Source organism: Girardinichthys multiradiatus, chromosome 6 (genome assembly GCF_021462225.1).
Source record: "Girardinichthys multiradiatus isolate DD_20200921_A chromosome 6, DD_fGirMul_XY1, whole genome shotgun sequence".
NCBI classification, from domain to species: Eukaryota; Metazoa; Chordata; class Actinopteri; order Cyprinodontiformes; family Goodeidae; genus Girardinichthys; species Girardinichthys multiradiatus.
Window position 1 is genome coordinate 29,058,442 of NC_061799.1, and position 22,753 is coordinate 29,081,194.

At 38.3% G+C, this 22,753-nt stretch overlaps 2 protein-coding genes across 4 annotated transcripts in view; one reads left to right on the forward strand and one right to left on the reverse strand.

Moving 5' to 3' along the window:
* rock1 (Rho-associated, coiled-coil containing protein kinase 1) overlaps positions 1 to 12,038 on the reverse strand; it is a 47,888-nt gene extending 35,850 nt beyond the window's left edge. For both annotated transcript variants that reach the window (XM_047368563.1, XM_047368562.1), the window contains exon 1: positions 11,181 to 12,038. In XM_047368563.1, coding sequence (XP_047224519.1) covers positions 11,181 to 11,273 — 93 coding nt within the window. In that variant the 5' untranslated portion in view covers positions 11,274 to 12,038. The remainder of the gene's footprint in view (positions 1 to 11,180) is intronic.
* Positions 12,039 to 13,715: 1,677 nt separating this feature from the next.
* The window catches only part of greb1l (GREB1 like retinoic acid receptor coactivator), an 82,071-nt gene continuing 73,033 nt past the window's right edge, over positions 13,716 to 22,753 (forward strand). For both annotated transcript variants that reach the window (XM_047369332.1, XM_047369333.1), the window contains exon 1: positions 13,716 to 13,849. The gene's annotated coding sequence lies outside the window, so the exon portion shown is untranslated. The remainder of the gene's footprint in view (positions 13,850 to 22,753) is intronic.

The following is a 22,753-nucleotide window of genomic DNA, read 5'->3' on the forward strand; positions in this document are numbered from 1 at the left end:
AATATTTTTTTATATTATCCTGGCATTTTTAGCTTTGCAAATATGCTGCAATTTTAGTCTCTCGTCCAATGTGCGTTTCCGCTCTTTCCGAAGGCTGAACTCATGTGTGGTTCAATCTTTCTTTTGAAAGGTTAGCACAAGATGGGTCAGTATGAATTAATGCTTGGTACAAAACATCCTGCAGCAGACTACACCATGTCGAACTTGGACAAAAATGAACAAAATAAAGACAGGACACGAAAAACGGTATGAAACCGCAAAGAGATGACGTGAGCGGTGGTACCCAAAGAAACAGCAGTGGCATTTAACAAACAACAAAGGTATAATCTGTTCGTTTGAGTGGGAATGCTTTGAATTCCTAGACGCAAACCAAAACATATACTGTGCAAGATATGTTTGTCTGTTGCCTGCAACATGACAAACATGACAAACACTAGTTGATCCTTGACATGAAATGAATGGAATTTGTGGAATATATTTTGCAAACCTGCAAATACATGTATAGGATGTTTCAGCAGCTGCTCCAATTTATTTAGCAATTTAATTAGTTTTTTATACTGTAATATATTGAGTAATTGATTTTCCCTTACTTTACGGAACAATTTCAGAAAAGATAGCTAGGTACATTTCCTGTTCGAGGCAATTCACTGCGTTATAAGGGCAATAGATGGCATTGTTGTTCCTCAATCGATAATTATTTGGTTTTAAATATTCACGACTTCAATATTAACCAACTATGATCATCATTTTTCACAACTGAGCAGCCCCGATTAAGTTACAAATAATTTGTATTTAATAAATAGTTAAATAATTTTTGACTGTCTAGTTTATATTTCAACATCATCTACACAACTAAATGCGATTAAAATTGAATGGCGTAAAACTGACCGAGCCATCTATATTGTACCTGTATGTTAACGCGCACACACACACACACACACACACACACAGAGCATTAAACAAACGTGCCTCTGAACGTTTCCATAAATACTTATTCTAAGAAAACACATCAATAGAGAATGTGCCATTTTTGCTCATCAGTAGCTACCTGGTGCTCGTCTCTTTAGCTGCTCATCATCACCAACTAAGCTTGAAGCACCTTAAAAGTTTGGACCAATTCCACCTTTGCAAACCTATTAGAATACAGCTCATTTGACAGTGATGATTTATTCGCCATGCTTGTTTTGAAACCATAGCTCAGACAGAGCCAAGAAAAAGAATGACAAGCTCCTAAACATTATATGTTGACTGAAAGTGTTGAAGTTGATGGATTTTTATGACGTCTTCAATGACGTCAACTAATCCCAGTTGTGCACACCTGCTGGCTCAGTGTTGCTGTGAGTGTCAGCTACTGTCCATGTGCTCAGTTGTGGCAGAGAGGAAGCAATGTGTGGCTCTCTGTTGGCACTGGAGCTCTCATATTATGTGTTAACGAGAACAAATGAGAATCAGAATTTTTTTCCCCAAACTCCTATACACACCTAGGATCCAGTCCATTAACAGCATGAACTTAACTAATATGGATAAGCTGTACATATGCACTGCAGCTTTGAAATTTCCAGCTTTTTTTCCCCGCTCGATTTCCAAAGAAAGCACAAAAATGTACCAATATGCATCACATAATGAACGCTATGTACTGCAGAAACGCATACAGAATTTTAATATCAATTACCTCAATTGTGAATGCATTCATAAGTATAAAATATGCATGTTTATAGCATTTTAGTCAAGTGATTGAGATTATATCTGTAAAAGAGTGACAAGTGGCAGAAAACCTTTTTAGAAATGCACCTATCAGCTTTTTCCTAGCCAATACCGATTACCTGTTGGACCAATTTCTAAATTTTATAACACTGAAGAGAGAAAAGAAAATGTTCTGCGGGTTCTTTGATTGAAGTGGTACCTCTGCATAGAATACAGAATGACAAGATTATCCCGGTTGATGCATTAAAGCACACGTCCCTAAGCACTTCTCGCTGATTTTGAGTATGTTTAAAAAAGCACAATAAAGTATGTGTTGTTGGATTGATCCGTTTAGAGAACAAAAATAGTACGAGTTCTTTGCTTTGATTCATTTAATGGACGGAAAACATAAAATAAAATAGGATTCATTAGTATTTAACAAGCCAATCACAAGTAAGAGATCAGCTCCCAAGGGAAAACTGTCTTATTTTAATTTAATTGATTGCCGCCTCATGAGTTAAAATCATATAGTGAGTTACACAGCGCAACAGGCACCAACAGATGCGGGCTATGATGCAGTTTAGTGAAAAGAAAAGAAAATTAAAGTAAAAAGTCAGAATTTTTAGGGTAGCATATAAATATGCTGCAGCAGCATTAGGGCTACTGCATCATATAACCTAAGGGGACACATCCTTCTAAATAACATAAAAAAAGCACCAACAAGAAAAAATGCTCAACAATTCCAGGAAAAAACAAAACTGTACATTGGTGGTTGACATGAAATATGGTGACTGTTCTTCTGTTCCTAACCTTTTCAGGGAGAAAGAGCACTTTTCCAGACATTAAGGTCTGAGCTAATATTTCCATGTGAGACTCAGTCACACATTCCCTTCAACATGCCAACATAAGGCATGTGAACCGGCCCAACTTCTTGTTTCCTTTTCTGCCACTTCATCAACACAATAAGCTTTCCACAGGTGACCAATTGTGCACAGAGCCATTCAGCAGGCCATGCAAATAAAGGCAGTACCACTGTAGGCTGAGCCCATGTAAACACAAATGTGTTCACACAGCCCAACAAAGCCATTCAAAGCAAAAAATACCAGACCACTTCCTTACTGCTTACTCCCCAGCAGTCTGACAGAAACCAACATTTAAAGGTGCTCCCCCAGTGAGCCTTGCACTCGAGTTCTTTCACCTCTTCACTTTGCTCCAACTACTTTTACATGTTACTGCTGAGCTTAATATATACAGACAGGAAATCCCACTTACCTAGAAAGACTGCTTATTTAACAACTACACTGGATAAATGGCAGTGACAGTGAACCCGGAGGTGGCACAACGGGGGCATTCCATTTTCCTATAAAGTCCAAGTGAGCAACTATCCCCGTCACAAATGCCTTCATGTGAAAATACTTCAGCAGTGGAGCACATCAATGTGTTTCCACCCACTGAGCTCAAAATTGTCTCCTGAAACTCTGCTGTCCATCCCAGTATTTGTGATCTCGTCCAAATAAATAACCTGTGTATTTAGCATCAGCCCAGTACAACCAGGTCATGGCTCAAGAGTTCTGTAGAAATAAGACACTGAACTTCAGGAGACAAAAAAAAAAAGGTACGACAGAAATGTGAAAGAAGGAAAAGTAAAAACAGGCCTGTTTATAAAAGACAATATTATTTTAGTATCCATTTCTGAACACAGTCAGACTGGGGAATGTGGATCTACAAAAAGCTCAGCCAGTTGTTCCCATAACTGAATGGCAGAGGAGAGCAGTTTACAGCTGACAACTTTGAACTTTCCTGCAACAGAAGCAGGTCCCTGCTGACCTTAATTTAATTGTAAAGATGTTCCATTTTATTTTTATTTTAAGTATGCACAATAAAACAAAAATAATAATAATAATAATAGAAAAAGTATGCGCAATCCAGCTTATGGATGTTATTAGTCGAAACAACGCACAACATTTCTAAGTAAAAATACTGTATGTGTCCATTATTTCCACTGCTTTGATGTAGTAAGAGAAAATTTTTCACTTTAACAAAAAAAAAAAAAAAAAACAAGATTCAAATCCATCAGTCTTGACTTGGTCATAGTAAAACTAGGGAGGTAAAATAACAAATACACTTTGTGCACACAATATGGATAATAGATCATAAAGTCAAATAAGGAACCTGTCCTACTCACATTCATATGCTTGTCAGTTGTTTTGACTGTTGTCAGTCGACTGTGTCCAGGACTTCTGTAAACATCACTCACCAAAACGAGCTGCGTTTGTATCATCGGCTCTTCCTTAGATTCACCATTGTGTAATGCTTTAGGACATATTATGACATTACTACAATCTGGGACACCCTGGTCTGAAAAGACAAACTGTAACAAAAATGCTCAAGACGCGAACAAGACAAAGACTTGCTATCGATTGTGTATCTACAACATAAAAGAAATTATGTGCATTTCGCTCCGCCATGTTGTAACAGTTATGATAAACTGTTTGCATGAAAACATGTTCATGATTTGTATGGTTAACTGAGCACTAGACTTTCAGAAGATATGCTATCAATTGAAACAGTGCAAACAAAAACAAATGTACCAACATAAACTTTTGCTGTATTACACCTGTACATGTAAAAAGAAAACACCTATTTACTAGTAAAAAGCATTTTCCCATGACCTTGTACTAATGCCCCCACAGTTTTGCAAGATAAATAAAAGTACTGACAACACTTCATTATGTCCCAGTAAAAACTGCGCAGATCTGTCAGTGAATCCAGGCCCAGGCACTGATGCACTATCAGTGTAGACACTATCTTAAGGGTTGGGGCTGTCTATTAAAGGCAAAGGTCTCAGAGACAAGGGAAAGTATTTAGCATGAGTAAGACATTAATTCACTGTGCCTTCCATTCAAAGCTTGGCCTTGGCGGGTTATCAGTGGAAGAAAATTTGGAGGTATGCCATCAACATGTTTCAGAATATGACTTTAAGCACAAAGTACATGTTTTTTTTTAAAACCTAGACTTGCATTGTAATATACTACTGAATTTACTAGCTGAAGCAGATCAGTGTTCAGCTTATGAACTGCAAAAACTGTAGCTCTTCTTGACCAGTAACTATGACTTTTAAGTGCAAATTACTTTGATCAATTTTAGCTTCAACTCACATTTTCAGGCCTTTCAACCAAACAGCATCCAACGTAGCCCCCCTGGCATTCCACCCATTTTTCTACATTCCAACCAGTAATTTAAATGTTTTTAAATCTTAAATCATCAAATCTATCATCTTCAAATGGAAAGCACTTGGTAGCACAACAAACCGGTCAAGAAAGGGTTGCCCACCAAGACTCAGACTGGGCAAAGACGGCAATAATCAGAGAGGCAGCATGGAGACCAAACGTAACCATGAAGGGGTTGCAGAGATCCACAGCAGAGACTGGAGTATCTGTTCTTAGGAACACCATAAGCTGTACAGTCCATAGAGCTAGGCATTATGGACAAGTGGCCAGAAATAAACCCATTACTTAGTGTTAAAAATAGAAGTTAGAAGGCACGTTTTAAGTTGATATACTCTCCCCAAATGTAAGGAGGAAGGTGCTCTGGTCAGATGAGACTAAAATTTGACTTTTGGACCACCAAGGCAAATGCTATGTTTGGTGCAAACCAAACACATTCCATGACCCCAAGAACACCATCCCTACAGTGAAACATGATGGTGACAGCATCAAGCTGTGGGGATGTTTATCATCAGCAGGGCCTGGGAAACCAGTCCAAGTCAAGAGAAAGCTGGATGGTGCAAAATATGGGGATACTCTTGAGCAAAATCTGTGTCAGACTGCCTGTGATTTGAGACTGGGACTGAGGTTTACCTTCCAGCAGAATAATGGCCTGAAGCACACTGCTAAAGCAAACTCCATATGAGAATCCAATTGAGAGTCTGTGGTTAGACTTCAAGACTGTTAAAATGGTAAATGGCCTGGACTTGTATAGTGCTTTATCAAGTCAGAGGACCCCAAAGGGCTTTACACTACAGTCAGTCATCCACCCATTCATACACTGACAGTGGGAGACTACATTGTAGCCACAGCTACCCTGGGGCAGACTGACAGAAATGAGGCTGCTGAACAATCAGCACCACCGAGTGCTCTGACCACCATCAGCAGGCAAGGAGGGTGAAGCATCTTGCCCAAGGACAGAACGACAAAGACAGGCAGAGCGAGGGTTCGAACCAGCAACCCACCGATTACAGGAGGAACCACTACCACCATCGCTCCCGTTCATTAGTGAAAACTGTCCAACATGAACAAGCTGGAGCAGTTTTGCCTTGAGGAATGGGGAAAAATCTCAGTGGCAAGATGTGGAGTACTGACTTTAGGGAAGGTGAACAGTTTATACATGCTAAAGTTTTCTCCTATTTTGTCCAATTTGCTGTTTGCTTCACAATAAATAATACATCTTCAAAGTTGTAGGCATATTTTGTGAATGAAATGGTGAAAACTCTCAAACATTCCATATAAATTCCATGTTATGAGGCAACAGAACTTAAAAAATGCTAGGGGTGAATACTTTTGCAAGTCACTGGATACATACAGCGCTCACATGATCATAAAGTTTAAGTCTGGTTTCCTTGTCTTGCTGGTTCCTGTAATTATTCCCGTTACAAATTTAAAGTCCAAATCAGAGATTGAAAAAGGATAAACACAGACCGGCTAAAATGCTGAGAAGTGCCACAGTACTAACAGAGAGTGTGCCAGAAAGCCTTTAAACATGTGAAATAGAGGCAAAGTCACAGTGCAGTGACTTTAAACACAAACGGTATAAAATCTGTAGAAGATGAGAAGATTCAACTTTTGTTCATATTTATGTGCAAAAGAAAAGAAGTAAAAAAAGCTACACCCTCTGTTCTTTGTAGAGGTTGAGGTGATTAACCGTTGAACAAACCATTTGATTTAAATTGTTGTTTAAATGTTAACTGTTGCATATAAATCAGTTTCATGGCAGTGAGAATTTTCTCTTCTTCTCTGTCTTGAAACCCATGAAGAGCACATAAACTAAAAGACTTGAATGTTGACAGAGGTCCTCTTCATTGCAGGGCGGATTTATTTAGACACTGAAGATAAGGAAAGAGGGCCAGGGAATACAAGTAATATCCCATCTTAAAGCTGAGTGGTACATAAAGGCTGAATGTATTTCCACAACACACATCAAGCCTCTAACAAAAGTAAAATTTCGGTAAGACACTTCAAGCAGAATCCATAAGCAGGTAAACAAAGATAGCCAGCACAAGGCCAGAACTGTGCCTTCTGATAAAAACCCATAACTCACAGCCAAGCACTCTGGCTGCTTTATGGCTAAAACGACCTGATTCACAGCCCTCGGAAACACGAGTCTTTACTCTTCAGTCCACATAATTTTGGTTTATGATAGAAAAGTAGAGCCCACACCCTGCCACCTCAGAGCTGCCTGCCTGTTCTCAACACTCTCTCCAGAAGGGCTTGGGACAGACTGAGAACTCCAGACCAGTCAAAGACAAGAGGTTATTTGATTAGTATGGAATTTTATTAAGCTGTGGGTGGAGTCGCATGGTGGCAGCGAGGGAGCCTCAGCAAAAAAAAAAAAAAAAAAAAAAAGGCCACCATTCATTGATCAGTGGTAATGCTGAGGGGGGAAAAAAACGATAAACAGCCCCCTTGTGTGGGGCTTCGCAGTAGGAACAGTCGCCACAGGTTTTCTGCTCTTAAATATGTAAAAAGTGTAGACTTTTGGCAGAGTTTATTAGCCTCCCTTCAACATGATGGGAGGTCTAAAAAGATAAGTATGTTTTCTTTAAAAATGTAGCTATCTAAAGCAGCCTATTCATAACACAAACGTTGCAACCTGGGCCCATGGGTGGGGAATTTATGGCAAACCTCCGCTTCCTAAACTGACAGTCCTTGATGCTACTTTGCGCGATAAGAAGTCAGCCAACTCCTGTGTCCTTGTGAATAACATGGAGATAACTGCAACATTTATTATGTGTGTACAGTTTAAAATCTGATGCCTACATACACAATAAATAAAAAAAATCTCTTATCGTAAGACATTTAATCCTAATAAAAGTTTCCTGTTTTAGGTCCATTAGTCACCAAAATTATTTCTATTTGATAAATGCCTGACTTTTTTAATAGATTTTTCTTTCAGACTTTCTACAAAGTCAGCGGGTTACATACGCGTAGACTACTAAGCCTTTAAACACTTTGGGAAACCCCAGATAATGAGGTTATTGCTTTATAAGCCTATGATTAATCAAGATCTGTGAGATAAATGGAGGCACACCTCAAACACCACAATTCCTTTTGTGACATCATGAGAAATTTAAAGGAAATCAGGCAGGAAATCAAGAATTGTGGATCTCCACAAGTCTGTTTTATCCCTGGGTACAATTTCCACGTGCTTGTTCTGTTCAAACAATTACACACAAGCATAAACGTCATAGAAATTTCTAGCAATCACACCTTTCAGGAAGATGAAGGGTTCTTTGTCCCAAAATTGAAAGTGTTTTAGAGCGAAATGTGTCCTATCAACCCCAGAACAAAAGCCATAGACTAACATTATGCAAATGTTAGTTGAAGCTGTTAAAAGAGTTTACTACCCACAGTGAAACGAGTCCTCTAGCGACATGGGCTGAAAGGCCACTCTGTGAAGAAGAAGCCATTACTCCAAAAGCGACATAAAAAGCCAGACTGATTTGCAAATGCACTCGGGGACAAATACCTCAATTTAGAAGACATCTCTCGTGATCTCTGATGGAACTAATACTAAAATGTTTGGCAATAATAATGTCCGTTACATTTGAAGGAAAAAGAAGCACACAAGCCTGAGAACATCATGCCAACTTAACTGGCGTCACCATCATGTGAAGTGGTTGTTTTGCTGCAGGAGGGATTGGAGCACTTCATAAAACATGTGGCATCGTGATGAAAGGACATTATGCGGAAATATTGAAGCAACATCTCAATACATTCCCCCAGAAACATAGTCTTCCACATAGACAATGACACTAAACACAGCACCAGCTAATTTTTCTGGCATTTAGCAAACAAATGATCTTGCTACTGCTAACTGACGTAAAAGAGGAAAGGTTCAGTACAATTTAATGTCAGAGAGTAAGAAAAAAAAGATTTTATATCTTACTATAAAGTGCATGTACATGTAACATCTGATATCAGCTACAAAAATACCACAATAAATAGAGAATCTTAAATAATACCTATTCACTTCACATTCAGATTAATTTGTTTTCTTGAAAAACATGGATTCCAGTACTTGATACTCTGGGAAAGTTTTGAACCTCCCACCACCACATCTACTCACCAGAAACCTCAAATTAACACCAAACACACTCCCATGAGTCACATCACTGTGAAAACACATTGTACCACTGTCACCCAAGCTAGCACATTTCTCATATCAACAGCCATGTGACAACAGGATTCCCCTTTGGCATTCACTCTACAATGAGTGAGAGTTCCCAAGATTCTTGTAATAAAACCACTGAAGGAGTGTTTGTGGGTTTAGCACGTGGCAACAGCCGCCTTCCATTCACAGACAGAAGAGGCAATTCATGAGTTGTGACCCAGTTGACAGGAAGTAGTCAGGTACAGCTGATGCAGATGGATGCCTGTAGGTTATAACAGACTTAACGGTGGTTTATTGCTTTATACCATGTTTAAATACTGATATTCAGACAAAACCCTGCATTTATAATGACCTAAATGATACTTAAAGAAATCATTACTCTCTAAGGTGTTTGGCATGAAAACCATTTTTATAAGGAGCCTAACCTAAAACGAATTCTTATTTTTTTTACATTTGTTTTAAGATACACTTACACCAATGCTTCATGTAAATGCTTTAAACCAATTGATAAGATTTAACAACAGCTGTGCCAAAAGTAATTGTTTTGATTAGTTTATTCGACTAGACACACTGTAACCAGAAAAGTGCTGATAGCCGACTGGCATATCAAAAAGCCCACCCCAAATAAAAAGGCTTCTTATGCGTTTCCCCACAATCATAAACGAATAAATAGATAACATTAGAAGGCGACTGTGGCTCAGTAGGAAGAGTAGTTGTCTTGCAATCAGAAGGTTGTGGGTTCAATTCCAGCTTCCTCCTGCCATATGTCGATGGGCAAGGCACTTTACCTCAAGTTGCCTACCGATCTGCGTATCGGTGTATGAATGTCTGAGCGTTAGTGAGTGCGATTGGGTGAATGTGGCACTAGTGTAAAGCGCTTTGAGCGGTCTATATGACTGGAAAAGCGCTTTATAAGTTCAGTCCATTTACCATTTAGAACTGCATCAATCAGGATTTTCCTGGTAGATCCTGATTTATGTTTTTCTTCATGACCTGTCAATTGTTGTGTTTTCTACTAAAGACTATAACAACAAAAGAAATTATAACACTAAACCCCATTACGCATCAAAGCACATGCCTGTAACCACCCTCTGATTATTTTTAAACTCATAAAATCTTCTCAGTGTACATGAAGTGTATGTATGCAGTGGTAGACAGCAGAGTGCTTATATGTGATGCACTTAATAAATGGTGGGTGGGGAGGGGAGGGGAGGGGGTACAAAAGAAAACATCAGATTTTCAGTATTTGACCAGTCAATCACTTGTCAGAGCTGGTCAAGAGAATATTAGCCAATTTCAAAAGATGTCCAATTCAATGGATCGATGCAATAAAAATAAAATAAAATCTGTTCAGAAAACCTCCAACTGTTGCAATGGGCTATAGATCATATTTTATAGATTATATATATATATATTATTTTTTTTGTTTGAAATGTATTACTCTGAATTCTGTGTTTGCTTGGGTGCTTTTTACAAATAGTTGCCAATTAGCTACAATGAGATACCTATTTGCCAAAACTGGACACAATTTGACCTCAAACAGAACAACCACAGACACACCAAAAGTAAATGCTTATGAACAATGAGATCTAAAAAGACACAGTAAATTGCAGAGGAAACAGAATGCAAAAAATAAAAACCGTTTCAGACATATTACCCAAAAATTATTTATAGAATACTTAAAATGAGATACTGAAAAACAACATGAAACGGAAAAAAAAGAAAATTACCCCAAATACTTTCTAGCTTTGTTTATTTTGCCTATTGTGTAATGTGTTTTGATCCTCACAACCAGTTGGGTCGAATTAAACGTTTGAGTCTGTTGTTTTTAGAACAGGCTGCAACTATGATTCCAACTTCACACAATTACTAAGACCACAGGCTTGAACTACTGCGGTGGGTTTACACAGAATTTAAAGCCATTTACAGATGTCTGCACTTGATCTAGCGTGTGGACAAAATAGACCAACAAGCCGTTAATGTCAGCAATTTTTCAGAGTGACAAATAAAGACAATCTGTTGGAATCGGAAAGAATTGCTGCTCCAAGGAGTAGACTGACCCCGAACAGCGCTTGCTAGCAAGGCTAGCTAAGAAGCTACAAACTTACCAGTAGACAATCCGTGTTGATTTCCGACTTGGGGTCCTGTAACATGGCGTCGATTTTTTCAAACCGAGCCTCCATGCCTTCTCCTGCAGACATTTTTGTTGTCAAGCACAGTTCCGAGGGTGGGTTATGAACAAAAACAGCTCACTGGCGAGGCAAGAAAGCTGGCTAGCTAGCGTTAGCCAGTTGTAGCTAGCCAGCCAAACGTCCCTTTCTTCGTGTGAACTTTATACCGCACCTCAAAGAAAATGCATCCTTGTCCCAGAGCTTTCACGGACAAACAAGGCGTTAATGTGGCACCTAACACTCCACATTTTCAAAGTCGGGGAATGTTTTCCCCTTCTGTACGAGAGACAAACAACTTCAGTGGCAAAGATAAATGCGGCGACAGATTAGACAACCTCCGTAGGATGCCGCTGGGGATAAAGGCTTAAAACGTTCCACACAAAAGGCAGTTATAGGTAAATGCAATGTTCAAAAATAAAGAGAGAAGACTAATCCAGGCGTGTTCTCATAGTTGTACCAGGCCCCTGCACAAAGCCACAGACTGACAGCTCAAAAGTAGAAGTGGTGGTGGAAAAAAACTTCTGCTTCTTCCAAATTTCGAAGTTTAAACACGGAGCCGCTTTAACGTTTTCAACGGCAGTCCTTCCGCTGCATCCCTGCAGCTGTCAATGAGTGTCGATTGTTTCCCCCGTCCAAACTGCAAGAGCTCTCACACAGAATATAAACAGGAATCACGTACGATGTGTTTTAGTTTTGGGAAAACAATCGCATACTGTGCACAATTTTTTTCTCACACAGCTCGGCCAACATGTCCGCCTTCCTGTTCAAACACCCCGGAGGAGCAGCTTCAAATTGTCAAGCACAGCGCGCATGCGCCGCGCCGCATTGAAATAACTGACAGATGCAACACGTTGCAATCTCAAATGTTTCAATGTACGATTTTAAATCAACTTTAGTGAAAATGAGAACTAACCAAAAACGTTTATGTAATAAAAAAAAAAAGCATAGGCTTTTATAGTTCCCGCTGGTTCCGATTTTGTATTCTACCATTTCCTGTTTGTTTCGGTAATATAAACCATATATGGTTTTCTGGTTCAGAGCGAAACGGCACAGCCAAAAACATTAAGAACACTTTTCAGGATATCAGCATTTTGCACACAAATTATATTAATCAAATTTCTTTTTTTTTTTGTTTTTTTTTTTTTGCAATGGACATTTCTTGAAGTAAAAGGGTCCAATAATATAGCAAAATCACTTTGTTGCTATTAGAGGCACAAAAACCAAATGGAAGGCACAAACACAATGGAGGATAATCACAACCTATTGCACTCTGACCTTTGTTCTTTAGAAGAGATGGAAAAAGCTTATTAAAAAACCAAACGATCGATATAGATAGATAGATAGATAGATAGATAGATAGATAGATAGATAGATAGATAGATAGATAGATAGATAGATAGATAGATAGATAGATAGATAGATAGATAGATAGATAGATAGATAGATAGATAGATAGATAGATAGATAGATAGATAGATAGATAGATAGATAGATAGATAGATAGATAGATAGATAGATAGATAGATAGATAGATAGATAGATACCCTCAATCATACAGGTACAGGCCACAACAATTTACCGAATAGCTTGGTTTCGAAAAAGAGTTTGTTTGTTTTTTACAGTATCTCATTCCCTGTCAACATTTACCATCCAACGAGATACTTTCAATGTGTAAGAACAAAACAAACATTTTCTTTTGTCTATTTGGTCCAAGTGAAAGGTCGAGATCTGGCATTTTATCAATATTTATGATTGCCAGTAGAGGGCAGTGTTTTACAAGTTATGTCAGAAACTCGCTCGTTTGAATAAGAAATTTGAATAAGGTTCACTTTAATGGGACAGAGACATTTGATGGACTTTTCTGAGTAAAATAAAATTTACATTTAGGTCAGGGACATGTTGATGCAGAAATATGGAAACCTTATTATTCCTTCATTTTCTCCTGGTATCTAATGCCTCCATCAACGAACGTGGGTGCACCTTTTTCTCTTTTAAGTGTTATAGCTTTTAGAAAAAATGAATTTAGTCAAAACTGGAATTGGCTCGTGATACCTCAAAGATAAAAAGCACTATCAGCGAATTTCCTACTATTATCATTAGTAGTAGTAGTAGGATTGGTAGTAGTAGTAGTAGTAGTTGTATTACCAATAATAGTAGAAGTTGTAATAGTAGTAGTTGTAGTAATAGTAGCAGTAGTTGTAGTAGTAATGGTAGTAGTTGCCTTGGAAATATTGGTTTGATGGCAGACAACTCATACTTCCTTTATTTTTTATCAACCATGCTATCGTGTACAAACATGTCATTATTACAGAGTTATGGACATCTACCCTACTATTTTAACTTCAACTGTTTGCGCCATCCATTTGTTGTTGTTTTTTTTTGCGCCCCTGATATTCGCTACAAGCTGAGCGGAATTTCCGCTGAACTGACCCAGACGGCGCTTACAGTACAGTCCTGACGTCAGCCAGTAGCTGACTGCGCAGCTCAGCTGTGTCCGGAGCAGCATCGATTGTGATGGTGGCGTTTTGAGTCAGGGGCGCAACTTCACGCTCACAGACGCGACCTTCCAGGGATATGGCCACGTAACTGCTTCCAGAGTCCATAAGGTAAGCCTTTCACTGGGCTGTTTTGCACTAATGAATAAATGTCACGTACATGTCACGACTGCACGACGATGGCGCTGTCAGGACGGTGGTCGCGCACAGGCAGTCTGTCAGTGAAAGTTTCTACCATCCGCAGATTTTGTCGCAAAATGTTAAATGACTGCACAGAGCCTATAATATGTGAAAGGGTTTTGAAAACAAATAAATACATTGTTTGACAGAATCCGTTGAAAAGTAGAGGAAAACTTTTTTTTTTTTTTTTTTTTTGCTCTGTTTGTTGCACGAATTTCGCTTGGAAAAACCTGGTTTTTTTTTTTTTTTCATTTGTTTAGAAAGCCTCACCTAATTCCGTAGTTAGGTCAGCGTTGGCCGCCTGTAAGTCTGTGAATGTAACCGACTCCTGGCAGACTAAAACGTTTTAAATCGCCAATGTTAGTTTTCATTTGCAACAACAGTTTTAGTGCCAGAGGAAACGTGTTTATCTTGTGAGCGTATTGATTCTGCTTGTGTTGAGCCATTGTTGATGAAGTCATGTGAAGTATACGAGATCGGGAGCCAGACCACTAATTTAAATGCTTGTCTGCAGAAAACGGGAGTTGCCTAAGGCTCGGTGTTGAAACAGGCTGAGATAAAATCCTATCAGATAACAGTGAGCAGACGATGTCTTTGGCGCTCTAAGAAAAACAGCGATTCACCTAGAAATACATAAATATTTTTTCAGAAATTGGGTTTACTAGCTTTTGATCACAAAATGTTATCATACACTATATTTAAGTGTATAAAAACTGCATCTTTTTTGCTATTCCATATGGCTGACAAAACCTTCCATTTGGCCTCTATCAGTCAATTGATAAGTATTTGCAAACTCATGCATTATAAAACAAACTGTTAAAATTTACCCAATACAATGGGTGTAATAATTTACATACATTTCCATGGGGCTGATTATAATTGTATTTTCCCAGCTACAAGATATTTAAATTAATTTCCTAAATTCCAACCATTTTCAGACACACCTACTTAACTAAATTAGATAAATTCTAAGTATTCGTATAATTTTGCTCATATGGACTAATGAAACAAACTGAAACTAAACTTTTTTTTACCAGTGAACAAACGTTATGGTTATCTAGAAACTCTTGAATAGATCAGTGACAAGTTACTTTGGAATTGTTTGGAAATATATACAATCCATTTGACCAATTGTACTTGAAAAGAAGTCCACCTGTTGGGAAAACCCTTCTATTTGTATCGATTCCCCTCCACATATTACCGGTCTGCATGTCTGCTGCTAAAGACTTCCTAGCCATTTGGGGCTGTTTTTTTTACAGCCACTGGTGTTGTATTAAGAGCTATTTTCTCTGTACCAGTGATTTTTACATTCTGCGTCACACTGTGTGAGGCGAGTAAATAAGTAAATATGAGCTACATGTATTATCGCTTTTAAATGCAGAGCTTTAATCCACCCTTCCATTTAAATTACCACTGTAGGTGAATAAAAGAACCTCCCCAAAAGCAGACTTTAGTGATAGCTGTGAGTTCTCTCTGTTCTGTTTGTGTGCTGCTTTTTACATTTTTTTAAAAATTTTGGCCCCAGAAAGTAGAATTACCTACTTTGAATCAGGATGTGTTTAGCTTTAAAACCATTTCATTCAGTACACATGGTTCCTTAAGTAAAAGGTCTGTACCAAACATGTTCGTATGAATACATGAAAACCTTTAAAATGTGTTCTAACAGTGGCAAATTAAGTTTTCTTTAGTAACCACAGCTAAGATATGACTGTTTCTGAATTAAGGAGCTCCAATTGCTAGCAAGTTTAACTTTAGCAGTAGGCTAAACCAGTGAAAGCTGGGTACAAAGGTTTTAGATGTATTTTAACAAAATTGCATGGAAACCTTTTCCCTTGTGCTTACAGTGGTGTGGTTCATATACAACAGCTCCCTCATTGATAAGTAGCTCAGCATGCTAGCTGACTTTTGCAGTATCACTGACGCTAAACCAGTAAAAGCTAGATAGAAACAGAACATTTGCTTCAACACAGAAAAATTCTCAACCACAACTCTTACAACAATTTTTTACTTTTATTAAAATAATATTTTTATTCATAAATCAAGCGATAGAAACATAATAGCTTTATTGTTCCCAGATGGACAGACAAATGAGAATAGCTAATAGTTAATTGAACAAACATCTTAAAGTGGAACTAAGCCCAAAACCAACTCTGCCCCCAGACAAATTTTGAAAAATGCCACCAAAGTGGGCAGCGCCAAGTGTTGAAAATGACCGGCGTGGGTTAAGCGGGGGCGTGTCAGAGTGAGATGGTTTTATACCCGCGCTGGACGCGCTGTGACGTAAGCATGTACCATGCTGTACCGTTTGAACCAATCGGAAAATTCAATTGCAGTAACCACCGTTCAGTCCAAAGAGGGCAGCACTAGGACGGTTTAGGACGAATATTGCAGAATAAAACAAGCTTACATGAAATTTAAAACATAAGGATAACATAAGTAACATAAGGATAGCACCCAAAGCTCAATTTATACAGTTTATCTGCAAAAAAGTTGATTTGGGGTTTAGGTTCTCTTTAAGTTTAAACTCTAGGACATGCTAGCAAAACAAGTAGTTAATATTGTTGAATAAAGCTGAATATTATCATTATCAAACATTACATTTACAGCTAATATCACTGATTAAAATGTAAATAATTTTACTCCATAACACCTTTTTCCATAGTGGTTTCTCCTCCCATGTTAAAAGGAAACGTAAAAAACTAATTGGTTTGTGAATAAGGCATAAAACAATACTAAAATAGTAACAAAAACTTTATAATTTTTCCAACAAGGTGGCTTATAAATCTTTTTTCCCGATAAGCTTGGCTGAGGTGCACTATTCCCTCCTTAGGGATCAGAAGCTTATCTTGCTAGCATGACTTCAGCTTTAGCACAGTTGCTAAATGAGCTATTGCTCAATACAAACATAAATTCTTGCTTCAACTTAGATATTTTCTTAACCCCAAGTCTTATGAAGTTTCATAACTTGTAATTGGTTGATGTAGTATTTCAGAACACAACCAACTGCTGTACACCACACAAGAAATAAGAATAGCTAACGGAACAGTTCAAGTTAGATTCTAATTAATAATGTTTAGGGAAAATTAGCAAGAAAAATAAAGTTACTAATTTTGTTAGAATTTAACCACTATTGAAAAACGTATTTACAAACTTACATTCTAATTTGAGATATTTTAATGAATAATATTTGATACCATATCAAAAGCATTTTTTTGTTTACCATTCTACACTTAATATTGTGCAATAAAAAAAAAGCTTTTTATTTGAAATCACACAGGTATTCAGTAAGCATTGTGAGCATTGTGAATTAGCTGGGTGGCCTGTCTTGATGAAAGCACGTGCAGTCCTGTCAGTAAGAGCAAGGGCTGGAGGGGTCAGGTGGTGAGGGGGCTCTGTACGCTGACCATCTGGCCCTTGGGGGTTGGTTTCCTCACTGACTGCCTTTGTTCCTGACCAACAATTGGGACCTAATCTGGGAGGAGATAAGTAAGGTCCTGTGACACCACTCCTGCAATCGGACAGGTTTTCTCCCTGAGAGAAAGGAAACTCTCTGTCCGTGTGTTTCTTTGTTGGGTGGTTTAAAAGCATCAGCTTGGGTGGAGGATTGCTGTGTTGGAGCTTTTTCAAAATAGCAAAACAATAGTGATGTGTGTGCTCTGAAAATGATGCATTATGTGGCTCAGATTATACTCGTTATATCCCATTAAATGAGATATTTTGTTGGTATCCATATCAAGAATTGAAAACAAGACTCTTTCCCTATTTTACATAAAAAGCTAAATTTCCAGTTACTTATCCTGCCAAATAGTTTAGAATATACACTGTTTAGCATGCCTAAATACTATTTTCTTACCATGTTGTGGCAACAGTTCCATCTTTATTTTCAGTTTTTTTACCTGACTTGTTTTGCCATATATAAGACAAGGCAAAAAGAGGTGTCCCAAAAAATTCAACATGTCATTTTTCTTTTGAATAGCTTAATAATGGATAATATTTCACATCTATTTGTGCATGAGACAGTTGTCACCATGGTAACAGATTGATTTATTTTCTCTCCAAATTCATTTACCTTTTAACAGGACTCTGCTTTTGCTGCTTGTTTTTCGTTTCTGTTTTTTGGAAATACAAAAACTGCTTGATTATATAAAAAGTAAGCTGTTTTATAATCCCTGCTATGGCAGATCAGAGTGTGAGAGATCACTTTAATATTTGCTCAGTGTCATAACAAACCTATTGATTTGCATTGCAGTCTTTAACGCTGGTTTCTGTTTTCATTGTTCTAAACATAGCAATTTTACCTATTGATCCATGAGGCAAAACCTTTGTTTTGAAACACCCACACAGACCAGTTGTGATATTTAAGTTACAAAAGGACCACAGGGATTGACCACCAGTGCGGACAGATGTTTTTCTTTTTTAAAGATACCTGATTTTGATTGTGGGCTTTTCTGATTGTTAGGGCAGATGGCACAGGAGATGAAATCCCTGCTAGAGAGAGATCAGTGCTTTTTGTTTCTTATGTTTCTGACAAAACATAGAAAGCAGGTGGTCCTTAAAATAGGGTTGCTTATGAAATTGCTCGAGTTAAGATGGTATTCTTGGGATATTACTTATTCCACTGCTGTTGCCACAAACCTGAGGTCTGAAAATAGCTCCTCAAACATCAGTGATGAGTGAGGTGTCTTTCATACATCAGCAGAAATTAGTAATGTCTGCAAAAAAAAAAACTGAAATATCAAAATGGATTATTCTTTTACATAAAACATGGTAATTATTGGCACTGAAAATAAACATTACTGTCTGGATCATATAATCTGTAACATTACAGAATGCTTTTGAGCACAATATTGAACTCTGTATGCAGTTTACTCATCTGTTGTTGTGTAACTATAGAATTTGTGAAGAATTTTGTAACATAAAAACACATTATTCTTTAAGTTTTCAGTTAAATTCAATTTTAGTTATTTAGAGCAATAATGTGCAAAATCACACATACAATAGCTTCAAAGCAACCCCTGAACATCACACTTTCACCACCATGTCTGAATGCTAGTATGAAGAGTTTTTTTAATACTGTGTTAGTTTTAGACCAGATGTGAGGGGACTCAGCTTTAAAATACAGCCACTTTTCTTTGTCAGTCCACAGAATATTTTTCTAAAAGTCAGGGATAATCAAGATGTTTTTTGGGAGATGCAGGATGGAACTCTCCCAGGGATGCCATTTTTTTCCCAGTCACTTTCTTAATATTGAATTATGAACACTGACCTTAACTGAGGCAAATGAGTCCTGCACTGCTTTAGATGTTGTTCTGTGACCTCCTGGATGAGGCACCTGTGCCCTCTTGAAGTAGTTTTGGAATTCATGGGAGGGTTCACAGCTGTCCCTTATTTTGTCCATTTGGGGATAATGGCTCTCACTGTAGTTCACCATGAATCTCTAACCCTTAGAAATGGTTTTGTAACCTCTTCTAGACTGATAGATAGATTACTTCATTTCTCATCGGTTTTTGAATTTCGTTACATTGTAGCTTGTGTTTTGTAAGATCTTTCAGCCTGCGTCATGTTTTTTAGACAGGTTCTGCTAGAGTGATTTTTTTGGCCTGCAGTGTGGTGAGAGAAAATAAACGTAGCTTTCCAAAAAGTGTGGTTAATCAAAGTTAATTAATGATTTAACAATGGAGGCACAGTGGTTTGGGTAGCCTTTGATTTAATAAATAAAATATTTAGAAAACTGCTTTTTGTATTTACTTAGGTTATTTTTGCCTGGTATTCAAGTGGTTTAATTATCTGAAGCATTTTAGTGTAACAATGAACAGAAGAAACCATGCCAAGATGCCATGAGATTCTCATGGTTTGATTACCTTGAGTAAACAGCACACTTTCACAGTATCATAGTAATATTCAAAAATATACACAATAGATAATTGAACTGCTTTTATATAAAACAAATGTAACTTTTATTCCTTTTTCTGCTAAAGTTCTTTTTCTTCTTTTACATTTATTTATTTATTTTGATCCTGACATAGACTATCAAAAATATAGAATAGTACCTGTCCAATTATTTTGTATTAATGCTTTCATGTGCTTATTGCATAGAATATCATATTTATTTTGTCTTTCTGCTCTTTATAATGCTCTTTATACACTGGAAGTAGACCAAGTTGATATTAGCTTGATAACTAGTTGGGATATATACTCAGGTAGCCAGCCTGAAGTTTGCTGCTTTACAAATATGCTGGATTAGAGTGAGGTATGTGTCAGGGACCAAGCAGTAAGGCACACAGAGAAATGTATAAAAATACCTTCTCTTAATTTTCTTAAATATAATGAACAAAATCGATGGAAAAGCAAATAATCGAACATTTTACAAAAGGACCCTATCGAAAATGAGGTCGGCTAACACAAGTTAAGAAAGCACACAGGGGAATACATGCATAAAGGCAGGCCTACACAAAAATAAAAAACAAGGAATTACTTACTCACAAAAACAATGAATAGTTCAAACCAACCACTCATAGTTACAAACAATGTTGAAACTGAATAATATGGCAAGTCACAAAGACGTTCCTAATAATTTAAATTTCCAGATCTTTGGTAGTTTTCCCAAGGCCACGTTCCTCTACTTTCCTCTGAGTTCCTAGCTGGAAATGCAACTTCAGTCCAGCGGTCAAAGCTCTGGCACGGAATGTTGGAAATCTCATAGCAGTTTTGAGTTCAATTTCCAATATGGCTGCCACACCTTCAAAAAATGGTGAAAGGTGCAGGTATAAGCACTTTAATAGCCATCAAGCAGGACCAGTTTGTGAAAATGATTTGTCAGTGTGACCTTATAAAATAAAAAGAAATAAATGGTTATTGACTCCTTTCGCTGCTAATAGCTATCTTCAAAACCACTAGCAAATTGGTTTTATGACTTGCAACTGGTACATGTTCAGTTCGGATGTGAAGTCATTCTTAAATACACACTATCTCTTCTGAAAGAAATCCAGCTGCTTTTCTATCAGTTTTCATGAGATTTTCAAAATCAAGGCATCCTTACCAGTGATGATAAAGTCGCATCTGTGAAAGGTTGTTGATACAATTTGCAGTAAAAGACACACAAATAAAAAGACATACCGGGCATAGCCTTTACAAATTTCAATATCTGTCTAAACTTTTGTTTAGGTTGTTGTAGATCAGTTGTTTTTTAACCGAGCATTACAATGAAATAGGCTTCTCTGCTGTGATTTACAGAGCTAAATGTTTTCCACGTTCATTCTTGTAAACATTAATCCTTTTATAATAAGCCAGGAACATTGTGTTCCCAGCAAATGTCTGGGTCTAAATCTATGAAAGAAAAGCTTCAGTGACTCTAAATCACTCTCTGTTAGTCAGAAACTGTAGTTTGAACAGTCTATTCTTCCAGAGTGCACATCTGGAACCACTCATTTACAGATGGGCCAAATGGCCTCTTGTTGAATATGATTTCAGTAGAAGCATGAATAAAATGTAAGCATATCCTGTCCGCCTTAAGTGTTTAAATCTGTGCTAAGAAATGCATCAAATAATCCGTGGGAGTGAAAGCACAGATAAGGCCTGGACTTCAGCTAAGGGGAGGTTTTGGTGGGGAAGAGATGGGTGAAAAGGGATAAACAGTTGTGGGAGTGGTGAAAGCTAAACAAGGCAGCTGGATAGAAATCAAGTGTGATGTGGAGAAATACTTTGTATTTTTATCATCAAAACTTCAAATTGTGGCTGATAGGATTACAAAATGGATGTCCAGTTGATACATACACAAATAATATGAAAATCGAACTGTCAGGGCCATATAAAGTCGTATGACTCACTTGACAATTGGATCATTAAAACCAATATGACAAAGCCCTGTGCCCCTCCCCCCGCTTAAAGAAGATGTCAAAGGTCTGTGACCTTTTCTATTTATGTGCATTGATCCCTTTGGTGGGGGGAGGCCTTTCTTCCTCGCCGCCCTCTACCGTCAGTTGTTACTGTATGTCTTAGTTTCACCTCCAGGAAGTCTTTTATTCTGTTTCACTAACCTACATTTTTCCTATTTAAATTCAAACATAATATTTTGGGTAGTTTTCACTCTTGTTCTCGAAGACTGAAACACTTATTTCTGTAAAGGACATAAAACTTAGTTTTTCCAACATATCAGATAAATTACTTTCAAACAAAAATATCGAGGCACGTGACATTATCAGATAAATTACTTTCAAACAAAAATATCGAGGCACGTGACGTCGCCCGGTACGGCGGAGCCAGGGTCCCACCCTGGAGCCAGGCCTGGGGTAGGGACTCGCTGGAGAGCGCCCGGTGGCCGGGTTGCTCCTCGCGGGACCTGGCCGGACCAAGCCCGAACAAGAGACGCAATGCCATCCCCCAGTGGGCCCACCACCTGCAGGGGGAACTGTGAGGGACCGTTGCAAAGAGGATTGGGTGGCGGACGAAGGTGTAGACCTCGGCGGCCCGATCCCCGGATGCTTAGGCTGGCTCTAGGGACGTGGAATGTCACCTCGCTGGGGGGGAAGGAGCCTGAGCTGGTGCGGGAGGTCGAGAGATATCAACTAGAAATAGTCGGGCTCGCCTCCACGCACAGCGTGGGCTCTGGAACCCATCTCCTTGAGAGGGGTTGGACTCTCTTCTACTCTGGAGTGGCCCACGGGGAGAGGCGGCGGGCTGGTGTGGGTTTGCTTGTTACCCCCCAGCTCAGCCGTCTCGTGTTGGGGTTTACCCCAGTGGACGAGAGGCTCGTATCCCTGCGCCTTCGGGCTGGGGATAGGTCTCTGACTGTCGTCTCAGCCTACGGGCCGAGCGGTAGTGCGGAGTACCCGGCCT